The sequence below is a fragment of the Exophiala mesophila genome (genome assembly GCF_000836275.1).
Source record: "Exophiala mesophila strain CBS 40295 unplaced genomic scaffold supercont1.1, whole genome shotgun sequence".
NCBI classification, from domain to species: domain Eukaryota; kingdom Fungi; phylum Ascomycota; class Eurotiomycetes; order Chaetothyriales; family Herpotrichiellaceae; genus Exophiala; species Exophiala mesophila.
The window spans coordinates 340,592-357,713 of record NW_015622504.1 but is presented as its reverse complement, the minus strand read 5'-3'; the positions used below and the strand labels follow the sequence as shown (position 1 = coordinate 357,713).

Sequence of the window (17,122 nt, the reverse complement as noted above, 5' to 3'; positions counted from 1 at the left end):
AGAATGACTGAGGCATGCCCTCACACCAATTCCGGCAGTAGTGGTACTTGGTGCAGCTCAAACGCTACGACAATGTCTAAAAGTCTCCTGTAGGGACGGAAACACATGCCCATGTGGCCCCAAAAGTACCTCCTTGGTATGAACGTCCGTCTAAAACATCACTTCTACGTCAGATCAGCTGTAGAGTTGGACACATGTCACGACAAGCCTTGGTTTACCCAGATACTCCGGATCACTTGCAGCCAATCACTCCAACCCCCTCTCTCAGGTGCCCTGCTCCGTCTCAATCTGCTGACGTTCACATTCACCTCTGTCTAGACCTGGAAGATCTGTAGGAAGTTGAAAGTATAGTCATAGACGGAAGCAGGGAATTGCGTCGATCTCAATACCGAACTCCCCTACAATGCCTAGGAAAAGGTGGCAAGGTACATGGTCAGCGACGGAGAATTTTTGGAAGAGTGGCACTTTCCTCAGGCTCAACTTGTCAAGGCACCAAGGGCAGACACATGTGCTAACTTGCACCATCGATTCGTTTTTGACGTCCTGCCTCGTGGACCAAACGCCCGAAACGCCTTCCAATGGCCATGTGGCAGTCATGCCCACGCTCCACCCCTTGGGTCGCGGTACATTGTGTCGGTCCAACTCCGGCTAATGTCTTCCTTGGGCACCAAATTCTTAATGTCATATATGTCATGTATGTCATGTCGGTAGGAGCAACAAATTGCTTTTGATTCTCACAGCTCTCTATCTTGATCTGTAAATATGGGAGATCGAGTACGAAAGTCTGCGGTTCACGTCAGAGCCGAGACACGAGGAGTGAACTCAACCCTAGGTATTCACCTGTTGAGGCTTCAACTTCTCCTTGGAATGCTTCATCTCCTTGGGTTGGTCAACGCCGCCTCCAGGGGTCTTGCCCACTTGCTCAGACAGTAAATTCCCAATGCTCACATGTCCAAACCCCAGTTCGAGCCTCACCACCTGACCTAATCCCAATCCCCGTAGATGCCTCTACCCTCCACCCCACCAACACATGAAACATACCAACCCACCACCTCAATGTATAAGGAAAGTTTCTCAGAGAGTTGCAGCGTCATGCTATAAATAATCAGAGTCATAGCTCCGTACAAGGTCATCATTCATCCGGCCGAGCGTCGTCAAGCATCAAATCCAATCAATCAAATGGTCAAATACGCTATCGTTAAGACATGAATCGAGCGTTAGATCTGCCGTCAGGGTCATCATGGCTCTCGTCAATCGTCATCGTTTAGTTGGCTCGGATCACCAGCTTGGCCAAAAACTTGTTCGACAATGAATCAAAATCTTTGCGTTCAAACTTGGCATTCGGGCGCCCGCGGAGATAATTTTCTGCATTGCATGTCAGTGTCTCCATCTTGGTACAGGGAAGGCCTCAGCGTCTTACCATATCTTGTCACGTTTTCGCGAACTTCGGTCATGGTGCTGCACACATCAGCGTTGGATGCCAGCAAGGTGTGGTGTTTCGACGTGTCCCATTCAAGGAAAGATGGAAGCTTCTGAGAGATGGCTTGGAAAAGTCCCACAACCACACCCACGGGCGTCGTCTCCATGTCAGTGCAGAACTTATCAACTGCAGCAGAGTCGGGGACACGATAGTGGCAGTCGAATTGCATGCACTCCCAAACCGCCAGAAGCACCGACGCAAGGATGAAGATGGTGGGCCAGTTCTTGAGCTTGTCCCCGCTGTACACACTTGAGTATAGGCTCGACAGCTCTTCGAGCACATCCTTGTGGAGCTCGCGCCACATGTCAGCCATGGCACATTTGATCTGGAAGTTGATCATCACAGGTGCCATGGTTTTGCCAAAGAATTTGGACGTCTCCTCTTCAATCTTGCCCTTTAGGTTATCTTCCACTGGTACGCCTTCAACCATGGTCACGTGTAATGTTAAGTTGTATGCCAACATAAGTTTGAGGGCCTTTTTGATGATGGTCGATCCTGTCTTGAAGTAGAAGCGATATGCCGTCTTTAGCATTTGCGACAGGAAAGGTGTCCCTTCAAAGTATTCATCGACAAACTTCTCAAATGTGCCCGTCCCGTCAATGTGTCGGTCGAGATAGTCGCTCAGCATGGTCGTTGATATCCCCTCCATTCCAGCAGACAGTTTGGCGGTGCATACTTCGTAACCCTCGGGTGACTGGTCATGGGCCTCGATCCAATCCATCTTCAAGCAGGAATCATCACGCACATAAACCTCTCGAGCAGTGACTGGAAGCATGTGTCCATAGCCATGGGTGATGAACAGGGTCTTTTCCGTATCCGAGAATCCTTTGATATTGCCGACCGAGAAGCCCAGAGAGATGTGTCGCTCATAGTCGAATTTCCAATCCTTGAGGAAGTAACCAATCTCCTTGATGTCAATACGAGTGCAAGGAACTTGCCACAAACGAGCGTGCGAGGGTTGGCATCCCGCACAAGGTTCGCCCTTGTCGCACGTCTTTTTGAGGAATTTGCATCGTAAGCATGCCCTCAATTTTCGGATTTCGCTTGCTTGCTTGCGCTGCTCTGGCCTCAGTGGACCCTTCCGTCGGCCGATCCGTTTCTCGCCTTCCGCTCTGGCCACTGTCGCCGTCTTCTTGACAATCTTGTCTGTCGCCTTCGCCGCGATCGGGCTCTTTCTCGAACCCTTTCGACCAGGCGAACCTGCCGATCCTGTAGAACTGGGAGACCGAGCCGTCGATGTGGATAGCTTGGCTGGCGGAATAGGGATGGGGTGGACCAATGCATTGGAGGTTGTGCTGGTGGCAATCGTCGAAGTGTGGTCGGCGGTGGTAATGTGGTCATGGCTGTAGCTATGGCTATGTCCGTGTCCGTGTCCGTGGGCGCACTCAAAATCACTGTCTGAGAAGCTGGTTGGCGAGTACACGGCGTGGGAAGAGCTCATATCGAGGTTGGACATGAACCCATGACCTTGTTCGAGGTCCGAGTACGATGACTCGGACAGGGTTCGGTTGTGGAGTGTCTGATTTGGGTCGACGAAAAATTGGCCGTCATACGATTCAAGATGGCGTTGAGCATCAATCATGGTCCAACTGCTGTCATCGGCAGAACTGGGCTGGGACAAAACTTCGAGGTGGGAACCCGTAGGTGAACTGGTCAATTGGTGATATGGAGAAACAGCCAGGCCGACATCGGTGGTATGATACTGAATCAACTCTGCGTGAAACTCCTGCCAGTTCTGAGGCATCCCATCGATGCCTTGTTCAAGAGGTATGTATGAAGCTTCCAGTGGAACGCCCGAGGAGATTGGGGTTTGCGAAGGAGGCATCATAGCCATTTGCGAAGGATGGAGAGGGAGATTGTGAAATTGAGCATTATACTGAAGCTCATACTGTGTCTGCTGCGCCGTGAAATCCATGACTTGCTGTGCCTGTTCAAATCTCCAAGTCTCCATCATAGGATGTTCTGCCATCGTAGTCTGTCTCAGACCATTACTGTGTGTTTCGATCGGAGTGATGTTTCTGCGTGGATCTGGTCTCTGGTCCGTCACTTGGTCCATGGGTACAGTCCATGCTTGACTTCGGTAATATGGATTGGTTTGGTCGAGGTCGTATCTTAGCTCTTCGCCCGTCAAGCCGATATTGCCCGCCATGGTCAACAATGGTGAGATGGTCAGCCTCGTGGAATCAGATTGTCCTCTCAAAGAACCGAGTGGACGAGGGACGAGGGGAGATGTCGAGCTGGCCTCGTGAAGCTGAGAGGAAAGGAAGCTGGAAGGAGGAGAACACGGCGGGCAGGGCCTGAGGTTTACACAGAGTGACCGCTCTTGTGCGAGGGTAGTGGGAGGCCCGGCCTGAGGAATGAGGTGGAGTGCGGGTGAGAAGAGGCGGTGAACACTGCATGCAGCTTTGAGAGACGGTCGAATTGGCGGGGGACAAAAAAGTGGATGCCGGAGGCCATGTTGGACAATGGCGACACAGCCTGACGCTCAATGGCCAGCTGTCAGCACTGTTCTGTAGGTTTGCCTTTAGGGTTGGGGCCGTCGGCGACTCGGCCACAAGGGAACAGCGCGAGACAAGTCCAAGGGCCTCTGGCCACTGGTTCGTCGTGGTGGCAGGGCAATGGAGTCGTTGTGGATTCGAAGGCCACACAATCTTTGGCTCCAGAGGTTGGCTGTATTAGCGTCAGTTATGGCAAGAGGTTGAAATCCAGGTCACCTTGAACCCTGGTCCTTGGGGGCAGCGTGCGCGATCACTGGTTGTCGGTCCCGGGCGCAGGCTAGGTGCAGCTGGGCTTTAACTGGGAAGATACCAGGCAAAGTCACATATTTTTCTATTTGCGCTCCAATAGAAGATGCCAATGCGCAGTAATGCTGGCTGGCAGGATTGAGAAATTGATTGCCACTTATGAATAATGTACACCTAGTTGCCTGCAAGGTAGAGAGCAAGAGTGTGGCTTACATGGTGAGATGCCTGTAGTTTTAGGGGCGCCCGAGGTCATCTGTGCAGGTGGCCCAATGGTGGAGTTATCGATAACAACAATATGGCGTGAATGGGCAGGTGATGGGGCCCGAGGGATCGTCGAGCTCTCGAAAAGGCCCGAGGGCCCTGGGGCCTCGCCCTCAGTGCTCCCCTCGGCGTTGCTTGCACAGGTTTGGTGGACACTCCCAGATAGGTACCTCACGTACTTAGGCACTTACTACTACCACTGCAAGTACCAACAGTCTCCCACTTTTCGCTTGAGCTGTCCCATCGTGCCCGTCTGCTAGTCGCAATTGACACCCTTCGCTCGGGCGATCTCGACTTACTCTAACCAAACTCCAAGTCAAGAAGGCTTCTGCAAAGAAAATCCGATGAATTTCAGGAGACACTGTGGACTCAAGTCGCCGTGATCGTGATATCCACCCCAAGCCTTCAACCAGTGCTCCTTCTACCTAGATATTCATTTTATTTCTGGAAATCGCACTTGTAGGCGTCCGTGTCTCTCTGAAATCTCAACGGCGGCGATTTGAGACTCAGCCTGTCACGCGCCCAGCAACTGACGATCAGGTTAAGCACTTGGTGATTGAGAATCTAGAACAAGAGACTAATCACTAAGAAGAGAGCCTCTTGCAGAGAGGTTGATGTGCGCGCTGAGACGAGACGAGTCACGTGCATAGGCTTGGCGCCAGCCAAGGCACGTCCCGTGACACCGCCCGCCTACACGCAATCAATTCTGCAAGCGATGCCATCGCCGTCTCCTTTCAACTTTCGCAGCTCCTGCAGTAGTTGAGTGGCACGAAACTCAACTATCCCGGACAAGTTGTGTGACCCATAGGCGGTGTCTGAACACAGCGAAAATGTTCCCTTCGGCAGCCATGGGCCCATGATTCTCGAGCCTCCCACCCTTGGTGTCACTCGCTACTTACCCGGCAATTTTGCCCAACGGTGTTGCCACTTTTTTATCAAATCATTCCTCCACACGCCCACGCTAATGCAGGTAATCCTCTTGATCAAGGTTTAGCCTTGCTCTGGTGCAAGCTACTGGACATCTTTTGTACTCGTACTGTTTCCCAAGACTAGGTAGACTGCACACCCGAACGATGCCACCGTGCTGCACCCCGTGACATTGTTACTTCGTCCCCCGATAATCATAATACATAGCCCGCATCGACAGCCTCATCGAGTGCCGTCGACGTCACTACATAATCTTGACCACAAGGTCCGAGGCTGGGATAACATGGCTCTCGTGTTTCGTCCACATGGATACTTAGTTCATGGCAGGGTTCGACCTGTCTTGCATCTGTCGCTTCACCTGCGACGGAGCAATCTCTGTTGCTGAAAAGCGGTGAAGCTACACTGGGATTAACGGCGGTACTGGGCGTTGGCCAACATTGCAGACCCCTGCTGGAAGGCGTCGAAACTCACAATTCTGGGCACAGGAGTGCATGCCATTGTAGCCACGCTGTCGGCCTGCACAAGTCTTTTGAAACAAGTCACCGCGGTTTCATGGCGAGGTCAAAATGGGTCAACGCACGGTCAAGGGACAAAAAGCCCAAATTTGATCCGCTCATATGTCTGTTTCTTGCACTCGGTGCACTTTGGAGCTGACAAAGTCGTTTAACTCAAGTGATTCTTCATCTCCACCTTGTAGATCGTCTGTTTCGGTCGATATTTAATTAATCCTCTCCTTTGAATATGCTTGTGCATAGAAGGCTGGTACTAAACTGGGTTGTTTCTCTTGGTAAAAAGGAATATTGCCGTTTGTAGATAGCTGTTGAAATACGCGACTCAGCGCGACTCATGCAGCGCCCAACCTTCTCCTGTGCCAATCTTGCAAATGACTCGCAGTGGTCACGACACTTGTGCTCTCACGTGTCAGACATGAACGTGGTCAGCGAACCACATCTTGTAAGTGGTTCAAACCCACTGACTGACATGAGGGTTGTCGTTTGGTCCCAATTTGACCAATGAAGCCTATATTCAGAGACATACCGATACATGGAATTTGAGCACAATAGCAAGCGACAAGACGTGACATTCCACAATCTCGTCCATGCTCCCCTTCCATCCGCCTATTGAGACCAAATAAAGACAAGGCTCTGGGAAGCCAAGTGGTGTCACAAGTCTGATTGCGGCCATAATGTCGTTCCATGATCCGAAATCGTCAATACCATTGTACTTCCGAGAGCCGCCAATTTTGGTCGACTCGTTGGAAACCACCACGTCTAAGCTGCAGGATGAGACAGTGGGCGAATGCCTACCTTTCCTCGAGGCAGCGGAAACCTCTGATGATCCTACGGAATTCAACACATTTGGTCTATTATCTTTGCATCGAGAGGACCATGTCCAGTTCTTGCATGAGAACTTGGCCCAATTCCCAGCAAATTTTGTTGGCCTTGATGCCAGCCGCCCTTGGATGGTCTACTGGGCTTTGGCAGCTCTTTATATGCTTGGGGAAGACATTACTCCGTTGCGATCAAGGTAATGTGCTTCCACTCAGACCCCTTTGCTAGACACGTCCTCCATCTTGGAACGTACCACCCCTTTCCAGTCCAAACAGTTCTCACAGTGTCAACAGAGTGGTCAAGACATTTTACCCCGGTCAAAACAAGAGTGGAGGGTTCGGAGGCGGCCATGGCCATTCATCCCATCTCGCTGGCGCATATGCCACCATACTCAGCCTTGCCATCGTCGGAGGTGAAGAAGCCTATAACCTTGTGGATCGCGAGGCTATGTGGCGGTGGCTTGGCCGACTCAAACAACCCGACGGCGGGTTTCGAATCAGTGAAGGTGGTGAAGAAGATACTCGTGGCGCCTATTGTGCGTTGGTGATCATATCCCTCCTGAGTTTGCCCATCTCGCTTCCTCTCGAGTCGCCCGCGCGATCGGCTGGTCTGGAGACGTTCTCTGATGGTCTGGGGGAATACATCTCCAGATGTCAGACTTACGAAGGAGGGATTGGAGGCTCGCCAGGAAACGAGGCCCATGGGGCATACGCCTTTTGCGCCATTGCATGCCTCTGTCTTCTGGACGCTCCACACAAATCACTCAACAAATATCTCGATCTGGATGCTCTGGTCTGGTGGCTGTCGGCTCGACAATACGCACCTGAAGGGGGCCTCGCAGGGCGAACAAACAAAGTCGTGGACGGGTGCTACAGTCATTGGCTGGGAGGCTGTTGGCCGCTGGTACAAGCCGCAATCCAAGGCCCTCGAGGACCCAAGGACTACAGCAGTCCCCTAGCTCACAACTTGTACAGCAGCGAAGGTCTGGCGAGATACATCTTGTGCTGCTGTCAGGAGGGAGGTGGTGGCTTACGGGATAAGCCTTCCAAGTAAGCAATGCCAACGCTCATAAGACCAGGCCACTCTACTGACTATGTCCACCTCCTGCCAGAAGCCCAGATTCTTATCACACTTGCTACACACTCGCAGGCCTCAGCGTGGTAGAGCATCATCACAGCTACTCTGTAGCTGACGAGACGAAGCCGTTCGAATCCGCCTGGTCTTGGGCTTCCCAAAAGGCCCAGGTTCCCAGCGAAGCTAATCCGACGCAGACGTTTGATACCGGTGCCCATCTCCGGCCTCTCCATCCCGTCTACGTGATCCCACATCAAGCTGTCTATGACATGAGAGATTGGAGCTCTCGGAACCCTGTCGATTTGGCTTAGTCTCTTGGTCCAATATATGGGGATAGCGGCTCAGCAGTGGGATGCAGCAAAAGACGTGCAGGGGGTAATCGACTGAAGTGCCGTCTCTGTTACAAAACATGCACGTGTATGACCAGCCAGACGTTATATGCTGCACCCATTCTATTTGGTCACTTTCCACGTCTGGAAGAGAGATGAGGCAGAAAGAACAAAGCTTCACGGGTTATACGACTCGCAGTGGTCGCGTTGCTGAGTAGATGAGAACTATATCAACAAATGAGCGACTCTTGTTCTACCAAGAAACGGAAACTCGTCCCCAATCGCCAGAAATGGTATCAAGTCGGCACAGCATCGTCGGAGCTTGACGTGGGGAAATTTCAGATTGTTCTCGCCGCAGGTCTATCTTTGGTACACATGGTCATTCATGCTAGTATGATTATGGTGCTCACAGGCCATTTGCCTACACAGTACATTGGGCTGGTCTTGTTTCTCATCTTATTGAAGATCCGTAACGAAAATTCGAAAGCCCTTCTCCTGCTTGCTCGCTTGAACTGCTGGCCGTGGAGCTGTCTATCGCGTGTCGATGTAGAGAGCGACAGTTGCCTCCACAACAATTGTTTCGGACCCCCTCGGGATAGTCGAATCAGAAATCATCATCTGATGGAAGCGCAGTATGCGCATGTGAAGGCAGCTGTCCCCGTGGATGCAATCTGGGTGCGCCGAAATTTCGTGTGTCGCTACAATACAACTGACTATCTCATGATTTCATTCCAGATCAAGGCCTTGAGCTCTTCCTTACTCAACTGATCCTTGTTTCGATCAAAGTCGAAAAACTCCTCGGGGATGGGATCCGCGTTGGGCTCGTCATCGGGGTCGTGATAAGGTTCGAGATATGGATGTTTCAATGCTTCCTCCACTGTAATGCGTTTGACTGGGTTAAAGGCGAGGAGTCTCTCAAGGAGATCCAAGGCAAGGTCGGAGGTTTTAGGAAACAACGCCTTGAGAGGGATCTTCTTCTTGAATGGCAGTGATCGAATGTACTCTCGTGCCCTCCGTGATTTGATGCCGTAGTAATCCTCCATTGTCGGGGTTCCAAGAACGTCGAGAATTAATGTGAGTTGATGATGGTCTGTGATATGGTCAACCTCATAGACAATAAACAGAAAGTCCGGCACAACTTACAGTCTTTTCCCGGGAACAGTGGCTTGCCGCTGAGCATCTCGGCGAGAATACAACCGACACTCCAAACGTCAATGGCTTTTGTATACTCCTTGAATGTAAGCATGATCTCAGGGGCGCGATACCATCTTGTTGCAACATATTCGGTCATGAAGCCGGAATTGTCATCGGTTGAGGCGGCGCTGCGGGCGAGTCCAAAATCGCAGACTTTCAGGTCGCAATTAGCATTGAGGAGCAGATTGGAAGGTTTCAAGTCTCGATGTAAGACATTGGCAGAATGCATGGCTTTCAGCGCTCGTAGGGTCTGATAGATGAAGTATTGGCAGTGGTCATCAGAGAGATCTTGGGTTCTGATGACACGATGCATGTCCGTCTCCATCAATTCCTATAGAGTATCAGCACTGTCAAGAACAGATGTCTGTGAGGCTGTTTACCTGGATCAGGTAGACTTCAGAAAAGGTCTCGTAATTTCGTGGTTTTTGAATATCGAGGATGGAGATGATGTTTTCATGGTTGAAATATCGTAATAGTTTCATTTCTCGTAAAGTGCGCAGGCAAAACATGGAATGGTCGAATGGAGTGATCTTCTTGATGGCAACCTTTTGTCCAGATGGCTTGTGGAGTGCAGAACTAGGTTGCGGTCAGCGCGAGCACCGAAGAGACAAGGCACATATAGTGGTACCTACCAGACAACGCCGTAGGCACCTTCGCCGATGACATCCTGGATATCGTACTGGTCGGAAACGTTGAACGAGATCTTCCTGGACCCTCCGCTCGAACCCTGCCCTGCTTGTGACATGATGGTTATGTGAGACAATTCAAGCGCCGGGCTCTGTTGACTAAGTTGGTGGTGGATGTCAGGCAGGTTATCTCTTGAACTGCTCCAGCAGCCAGAATCGTCGTAATCCTAATCTCTTGCAGTCGATAGATCGACGAAGCGGGAGGAATGGTAAGACCGAGGACTCTCAGGGTGTAGTGTCGGTGAACGAGAGTGGTATGCAGGGTGCTCGTGTCAACCAACGAATCGAGCGATCCTGTCTGAGAGGCAGGAAATTAAAGGCCAAGCTCAATTGTAGTGAAAGGACTAAAGAGACGAGTGGGTTGTGTGAGGGAGAAAGTGCGGTCACCAGTCAATGAAGAACAGTCGTCAATGGGTGGATAAAGACTGGTCTCCAATCGCTGACTTTGGCGTCAGTTCCAAGAAGAGAAATGCTTGCGGAAAACACGATCTTTGTGTGTCAAACTTACCAAAGGATAGACTGGGTTACGGTGCAAGAGAAAGACGCTTCGCGTTTCCGGTTGCGGATGAGGGAGGAGAAAGTTGAAAGCGCAGGTACAAGAGTAGACAGCACAACAGAACAGCACAGCGACGTGGAAGATGGTGGGGTTGAATTGTCGACAATAGAGAATAGAGAGTAGACCTAGGCCAACTGAATGGCCAAAGGAGATCGACGGTTGGCGGGTGCGGGCAGCGGGAGCAGCCCAAAGTTTGTCCAGCGGGCACACGGGCTCAGGTGACAGCGATGATTGATGGGGAGGATTGTGAAGACGGAACTTGACAGGCACCTACCGAATGGGCAACTGTCTCGGCGTTTAATGAGGGTGCAAGGGCGACTGAGGGGTTAAATGTGGGAAGTCCTCAGGGTCTTGACGGCGGCCGTTGCTGTCCTGCAGTACTGTTGGATCCGACTTTGGGTCTGAAATATAAAAACAGAGAACAACGGAGAGTGAGAGCGCTTCGATACTATAAACTGTAGGGGTTGGAAGATAGTTGCAGGAAATTGGGGGAGTGATTGGCATTGCTTCTTGAGCAAACTGGAAAAGTGATATCAAGGGGAAACATCCAGCACGAAGCTTTGCACAAGGTCGAGGGGCCACTGGCACATGGTCCCCTTTGTCCCATCCACTTGTAATTGGGCTGCCGCGTTGTCCTTTCACATTTGGGACTTGAAGCTGGGTCGAATTAGAGGGTCTTTGGCTGGATACGCGCCTGGGCTGGGGAGGCTAAAAGGCTGCCGGGGCCCTACGCCCCTGCTAGCGAGGTTAGACCCGCCGCCTGCTTCGCCCAGATCCAGCACGGCAAGCTGACGCAGCACCAATCGTGTCGGCCAAATAGCGCCTCCAGGCATTCCAGTCGCGCATGGAGCAACCAGTTTCATTTTAAACTTTTCCCCAGGGCCGTTGTCTGGAACTGCTTTTACCAATGCTTCGTCTGCTTCAGAGGTCAGATCAGCGTTTCAAATGTTGACGTCGCGGCTTGCGGCTTGTAGTACGAGTGACGAAAATATCTCATGTGGTGGGCATCACCATCTTCTTCATCACTGAGAATCACAAGGGCTTCGGTAAGCCGTGCCAAGGCAAAGCACGTGTCGCTGAAGTAGTGTCCGATTTTGTCATTGGAAACAGAGTGATGCTCACTACGACCTGATTCACTACTCATACTCCATACTCCGTAGTTAGCTTAATACTAGCGACAACATGTTCCGACTTCATTGTGCACAGTTTTGTATTCATCTGTCTAACTAACTCTAGCGCTTGCACCACCATGTTGCATCATCAACTCCATATCTTAGCCGGGTCGTCGCACGATCTGAACCATGCTTTGTGGCATTCCTGACTTACTGCACTCTCTCGCGGAGCATTCCCATCCACTGTTGGAGACTAACTCCCTGGTCCGCCCTGTCCTCGACGAGCAATGTCTGTGCCCAAAGTCGCAATCCGGGTTCTCCATCCTCCTTGACCACATACAAATGAGGAACGATGATGCTTCCGACTCCTCTAGACTTATGGTCCCGACTCTTAGAGATCACAGCTCTTACCCGTTCGTTGAAGTCATTGTCCAGCTCCGGCAGATGTTGTTTCCCGACCTTGAGCTGACTCTTATCCGGATAGCCGAATACATCAACCACAAGTTGAGGGACCGCATCTCGTCCAACCCAGAGAAACTGGGTTTGTCCATCGTCGATGAGGTACAGGCCAAAAGGAGCGAGACGCTCTGACGATAGGTTGACAGGAGGTGGCAAGATGATTTCGCCTGTTTTCTCGTCAACAGTGCCAGCATCGTCAGGCATGTCGTGCAGTGAAAACATCTTAGGATAAATGTATTGGATCAGAAGAGGGAGAGGCAACGTAGATAGCAAGCACAAAGCTGCTGATCGCATGTCGCTGGGAATTTGAGATGACTTGCGCAACCCAAGATTTTTGATCAAAGCCAGGAAAAGGACAGGGAGAGCGCGGAGATTTGCAGGAAATTGGAGTCCTCCACCGCCCATGCTCCCACCTGCAAGTTCTTTCTTGTAAGTGGCGAGTAATTCAATCAACTTGCCCTGCACGAGGTCGCGCGCTGCTTCAAGGCCACCATTCAAAGCCCGCTCGACGGCTTTGTGGCTATAGTAAGTCGTAATAGCTTGCTGGTCAGCGGAGGCATAGACATCTGCCAATGCTTGAGTGGTTGGCAGGGCGAGGGTCATGACTCTGATTCGTCGCTCCCCGTTGCAGGTCGTGTGAAGCACGGCTGTCTGCATGCAGACCACTGGCTTGGTGATGGTCTCATCGATGGCCACTTCAACCACATAAGCTTGATCTCGTGGGAATGCTGGGAAAGCGCAGAGATCAGAGCTTCGGTTGAAGAAGTTTCCATAAAATGTGCTCATCCTCAGGCCAGTCGTGGCTCGCACGCGGAGCACCGCTTCCAGTCCTATCTCTGACGAGAGGTAGTCGGAGAACTCCTTGGCGAATTTCATGGCATCTTCTTCTCGGGCTGCATTCCATCCGGGATAGAAGTACGTCTGGCCACCAGTGTACCTTGGGAGATTGCTCAATGACGCAACATCCTGATACTGTGACGAGAACAAGAACATGTCGACTGATATCTGCTGCTTCGAGCACTCAACCGCAAAGCTCTTGTAGAATGAATTGCCAGTCTGCAGGAGACTGCTCTCCTTTCCAGTTCCCAGGAGCTTCTTATCTTCGCGCATTTCCAACTTGCCGTGGCCAAGGTTTGGCAAAGATGCTGTGACGACAGTCATTTTACCGCCAACCGGTCCAATCAACTTGTGTCCGGCTCGAAGAGCAGAGCCCATGGCCGAAGCCCCGTTCTGTGTGTTCTGGAACATTTCCTGCAACTTGTCCAAGAAGGCTTCCACATTCTCCCGGCATTCAGTCAGAGTCACAAGCAGATCAGCTGGAGTGGGCAAGAACGCCTCCTCGAGATCACTAACCACCAGCATGCTGGTTTGAGCATTCTCCGTGCCGTCTCGAGGAATGTTGAAAAAATGTAGACTTGAGTCGACCGCGATAAAGCCTACGCGGGTGCGACGATCCGCATTTGGAATCCTGTCCAGGCTCTCTCTGATGCACCTGGCTGCAGTTGCCAATAAACCGCTGGTGACAGACGCATAGCTGACGTCCAACAAGAATAAGTAAACCAGCGGCTGAGGTGGCCGAACCATGTATTCCTGGGGGGCAATGAATTCGACCACAGCATGATTGAGGTCAGGCCTCTGCCATCGATCCAAGCTCTTCTGGCCCGCGGCGTCCCAGTCAAACGCCTGTGGGACATCGTTGGTGAGGTTACACATGTTACATCTCCATCTATGGCCATGATCCAGGAAGGTGACAAATGGATTGATATATGAGCGACATCTTCTACAGCGCGAGATGACTTGATCTGGAACAACCGGAACGGGGTCCTCGACATCGTGAAGAGAGGTATATGGTTGAATGACCAGCGCAAAGGGAAGTTTGGACTTTTTCAGCAAAGAATGGGTGGTTGGAACCGCATTCAACGTAGATCGGACGTACTTTGGTGGACAGTTGGCGTAGGGCGAAGGCGTCACGCTGGTCTGTACAACGGATTAGTAACACTCACTTGGGGGTATGCGAGAGCATGCTTGTGCTTACATTGGCGGGAAGGATTGCAGGCGGAGGGGGATAGTCGAGCTCCGCAACGTTCAAGGGCTGGTTTGACAAATCGGTAGGATATAACTGATTGAGAACAGGAGGACGTTGCTGCCCTTGCGCCGGAGCCGGGACCGCGACAGGTTTCTGCGATAAGTCCATCTGGCCGAATTGTTGCGTCACTCCCCCAACAGAGGGTGACGGATATGCCTGTCCAGGGGGCTGATATCCCCCAGCCGCTGGGTCCTGGCCTGGATATAGAGGAGTGGGGCCTTGCTGAACGGCCGCAGGATTCTGCTGGTAGCCTCCCTGAGGATAGCCAGCAGCGTCTTGTTGTGTAGAGAAGCCAGAAAAGGCGCCCCCAGCTTGTTGTTGGCCACCTAGGTCTGCATTGGCCCCGGCACCAAATTCGTAGGCTTGACCTGCATAGGCGCGCTTTTTCCTTCCGCCATGAGTTGCAGCAGGTCCGGTGGGAGGAGGCCCAGCAGGTTGGGAGGTGGCTTCGTAGCCTTCATGGCCTTGGACTGGGGGAGATTGCTGGCCGTAGGGATCTTGTCCATATTGTGGATTTGGGTGCGACATTGTGTAGTCTTAGAAAAGGACAATCGAGCCTCGCGGTACGGCCTTTGGCCTTGTGGACGTGTGGACGTGTTTATCGAGTTACAAAGGTTGCTGGTGTCGAGGTTCGGAAGAGGGGATGACGGATGGGTAGGGATGATTTGTTGTGGGGGGTCGGATTAGAGGTGGGATGATTGATTCACAAAGGCCATTCCTATTTCTGTCCAAGGCGAAGGAGATTTGGTCGGTATGGTCACAGAAACCCAACAAGAAAAGCAAAGGGGATTTTTTGACCAAGTGTCTTGAACGAGTTGATGTGAATGTCAAGTTGGCCAGTTGTGCAGATGTGTGGATTTCCTGGGCCGATGTATCTCGCAGGCAGGCAGGCATTGGACCAATCATCATCGACCACAGCCAACCTTCTGACATAGCCTGGATATTGCCTGGGCTCCTTTGCCTCTGGCTGTCCCTCGCCTTCGACCTTGATAATTTGAGGCGTTATATTCAGAGCAGAGTCATGTCCTGATTCTATGACCTTTTTTGTGATAAATGGTTGGCTGAATTGATTATAGGTACAATTAAAATATACGTAGCGAGTAGCAGCTGCAACTAACGCTAAGTCGCCTACAGAGCTTCAGAAGTCACTACTACTATACACTCTCTCCAGGGCACCCTCCATATAGCACTTCTCTCTAGGGCACTCTCTCCAGGGCACTCTCTCCAGGGCACTCCAAGATCAGTCGGATAAATTCAGAGAGTTATTCCGGGTCACGGGATCGCAACTCCCGTATATCTAATCATTTTACGCCAAGATTCACTCTCATCCAACTATTTTAGCTAATCATATCCCGTAAAAGGGTTTTCCGGACGCCATATTGTCCTACAATAGGAGACTAAACCCAATGTAGAACCTACTTTGCTTCGCTCTGAAGGACAAGATAAGTACAAGCCTGGCTGACCATCATATCTGTCCGAAACATTGATCCTGCGTATCCAACACCTCTACCAAATGGAAGAACATTCTAAGCAAACCCTTGTCTCAATCCTGCATATGGCTTATTTGGCCTGGCCAATTTCTTCGGTATGGACGTTTGGCGCATAGACAGCGGGGCTCACCTTGCGTGGAGGGGCCGCTGGTCGCTGAGCGGGAGCCGTGGAGAAGCCGGCCCACAAGAAGAGAAGAACAATGATGATTTCCATCAGTACACCCATTGTTCCATGAACAACAATCGCCTTCCAGTTGGTGCTCCAAGAGCTGAACAGGTTTGGATTTCCCGCAAAAGCGCAAAGCATACTGAAAGTCGTCCTGACTGCCATAAAAGGTAAAGCCATCGCCACAGCTTGCAGGAGATGACTGTCGCTCGGTTGAATATGAGATCGACGGCTGAAAGAGTGCAGGGTGATGGCGAAGTCGGCAACAAAAATGGCCAAAAAGAGGCACATGGCTGCTTTGAAGTATTCAAAGCCATGGGCTTGGTCGGTGGGATTGTCGCTGAAGATATTAATGCTGGCCAGGATGATGAGCACCAAACCGGCGATACCAGGGAGACCGAGAAGTCGGAAGATGCGCGGCGGCAAGCCATATCCTTCCATTCCGTTTTGCACTCGTCCCAAAAGTCCAAGGGCGCAATACACCACAGCTGAGAGGCCGAAACTGTTCATAATGTCGTATGTGGCGGTCAATCCTGATGACGGATGGTGAACTGAAGCCAGCGACGTGGAGCCGCCGATTAGACGAAATAGGGAGATCATGACGAGAAAGCGCCATCCGAACTGTTTTCGATGTCCATGCTTGTACGTGACATAAATTGACGCTCCAAGAAGGGGTGTGAAGATGATGATTTCCAGAATAGCAAGGATCTCAAAGGCTGAAAGCACCATGGTGCTGAATGTGCTATGACAGTGAAGACTGGGACGAGATATAGATTAAGGACTGCCAACAATCGAGACTCTTAAAAGTGTGTGCCGAGATGGTGTTTATGATGCCGGAAATCAGAAATCCTATCGTGCACGAAGCCATGTGTTATATACATGAACAGTTCTACCCGGGCCCGCTTGTGCATACGTTATACAGCCATTCTAAGTTGGTAAGAGTCTATCTCAAACAGGACCTATGCACGAAGCGATCATTGTCTATGCGTTACATCTTCAAGGTGTCAAGGAGAAAGAGTTTCTCCAGACTTTAGAGCTGCGCCATGTTTAGCAGCATCGTGTGGTAGTAACACTTTAGATGCAATTGTCTTGCGACCAATCGGCGTGCGATGGGAGAGCGCCCACCTCAAGTAATGATGGTCTGACGGAAAAGGAGGGGCATACGGAAGGTGTGGGCCACGAATTAACAGGGGACTATTGAGGTCTGTGCAGATATATTGACTTTGT

General features: G+C 51.3%; 5 protein-coding genes across 6 annotated transcripts; 1 reads left to right on the top strand and 4 right to left on the bottom strand.

The window, feature by feature from the left end:
* Positions 1-707: 707 nt before the first annotated feature.
* Positions 708-3,854, bottom strand: PV10_00117 (uncharacterized protein). Its single transcript, XM_016364152.1, has 2 exons — positions 1,421-3,854; positions 708-1,365 (listed from the first exon to the last, which is right to left on the bottom strand). The coding sequence occupies exons 1-2, from the start codon at positions 3,627-3,629 to the stop codon at positions 1,265-1,267; spliced, it is 2,310 nt and encodes a 769-aa protein (XP_016227801.1). The 5' UTR covers positions 3,630-3,854; the 3' UTR covers positions 708-1,264.
* A 2,562-nt stretch (positions 3,855-6,416) lies between these two features.
* On the top strand, positions 6,417-8,648 carry PV10_00116 (uncharacterized protein). Its single transcript, XM_016364151.1, has 3 exons — positions 6,417-6,939; positions 7,037-7,792; positions 7,855-8,648. Exons 1-3 carry the CDS (start codon positions 6,599-6,601, stop codon positions 8,126-8,128), a joined length of 1,371 nt encoding a protein of 456 aa, XP_016227800.1. The 5' UTR covers positions 6,417-6,598; the 3' UTR covers positions 8,129-8,648.
* Positions 8,417-11,032, bottom strand: PV10_00115. Of its 2 annotated transcripts, XM_016364150.1 has the most exons (5): positions 10,535-11,032; positions 9,973-10,465; positions 9,721-9,916; positions 9,290-9,671; positions 8,417-9,236 (listed from the first exon to the last, which is right to left on the bottom strand). In XM_016364150.1, exons 2-5 carry the CDS (start codon positions 10,083-10,085, stop codon positions 8,860-8,862), a joined length of 1,068 nt encoding a protein of 355 aa, XP_016227799.1. In that variant the 5' UTR covers positions 10,086-10,465; positions 10,535-11,032; the 3' UTR covers positions 8,417-8,859. The 2 variants fall into 2 exon arrangements, with proteins under 2 accessions (XP_016227799.1, XP_016227798.1); XM_016364149.1 differs by having other exon boundaries at positions 9,973-11,032.
* Positions 11,033-11,774: 742 nt separating this feature from the next.
* PV10_00114 (protein transporter SEC24) lies at positions 11,775-15,059 on the bottom strand. Its single transcript, XM_016364148.1, has 2 exons — positions 14,189-15,059; positions 11,775-14,130 (listed from the first exon to the last, which is right to left on the bottom strand). The coding sequence occupies exons 1-2, from the start codon at positions 14,765-14,767 to the stop codon at positions 11,905-11,907; spliced, it is 2,805 nt and encodes a 934-aa protein (XP_016227797.1). The 5' UTR covers positions 14,768-15,059; the 3' UTR covers positions 11,775-11,904.
* A 194-nt stretch (positions 15,060-15,253) lies between these two features.
* Positions 15,254-16,755, bottom strand: PV10_00113 (uncharacterized protein). Its single transcript, XM_016364147.1, has one exon. The coding sequence runs from the start codon at positions 16,622-16,624 to the stop codon at positions 15,800-15,802; it is 825 nt and encodes a 274-aa protein (XP_016227796.1). The 5' UTR covers positions 16,625-16,755; the 3' UTR covers positions 15,254-15,799.
* Positions 16,756-17,122: the final 367 nt, after the last annotated feature.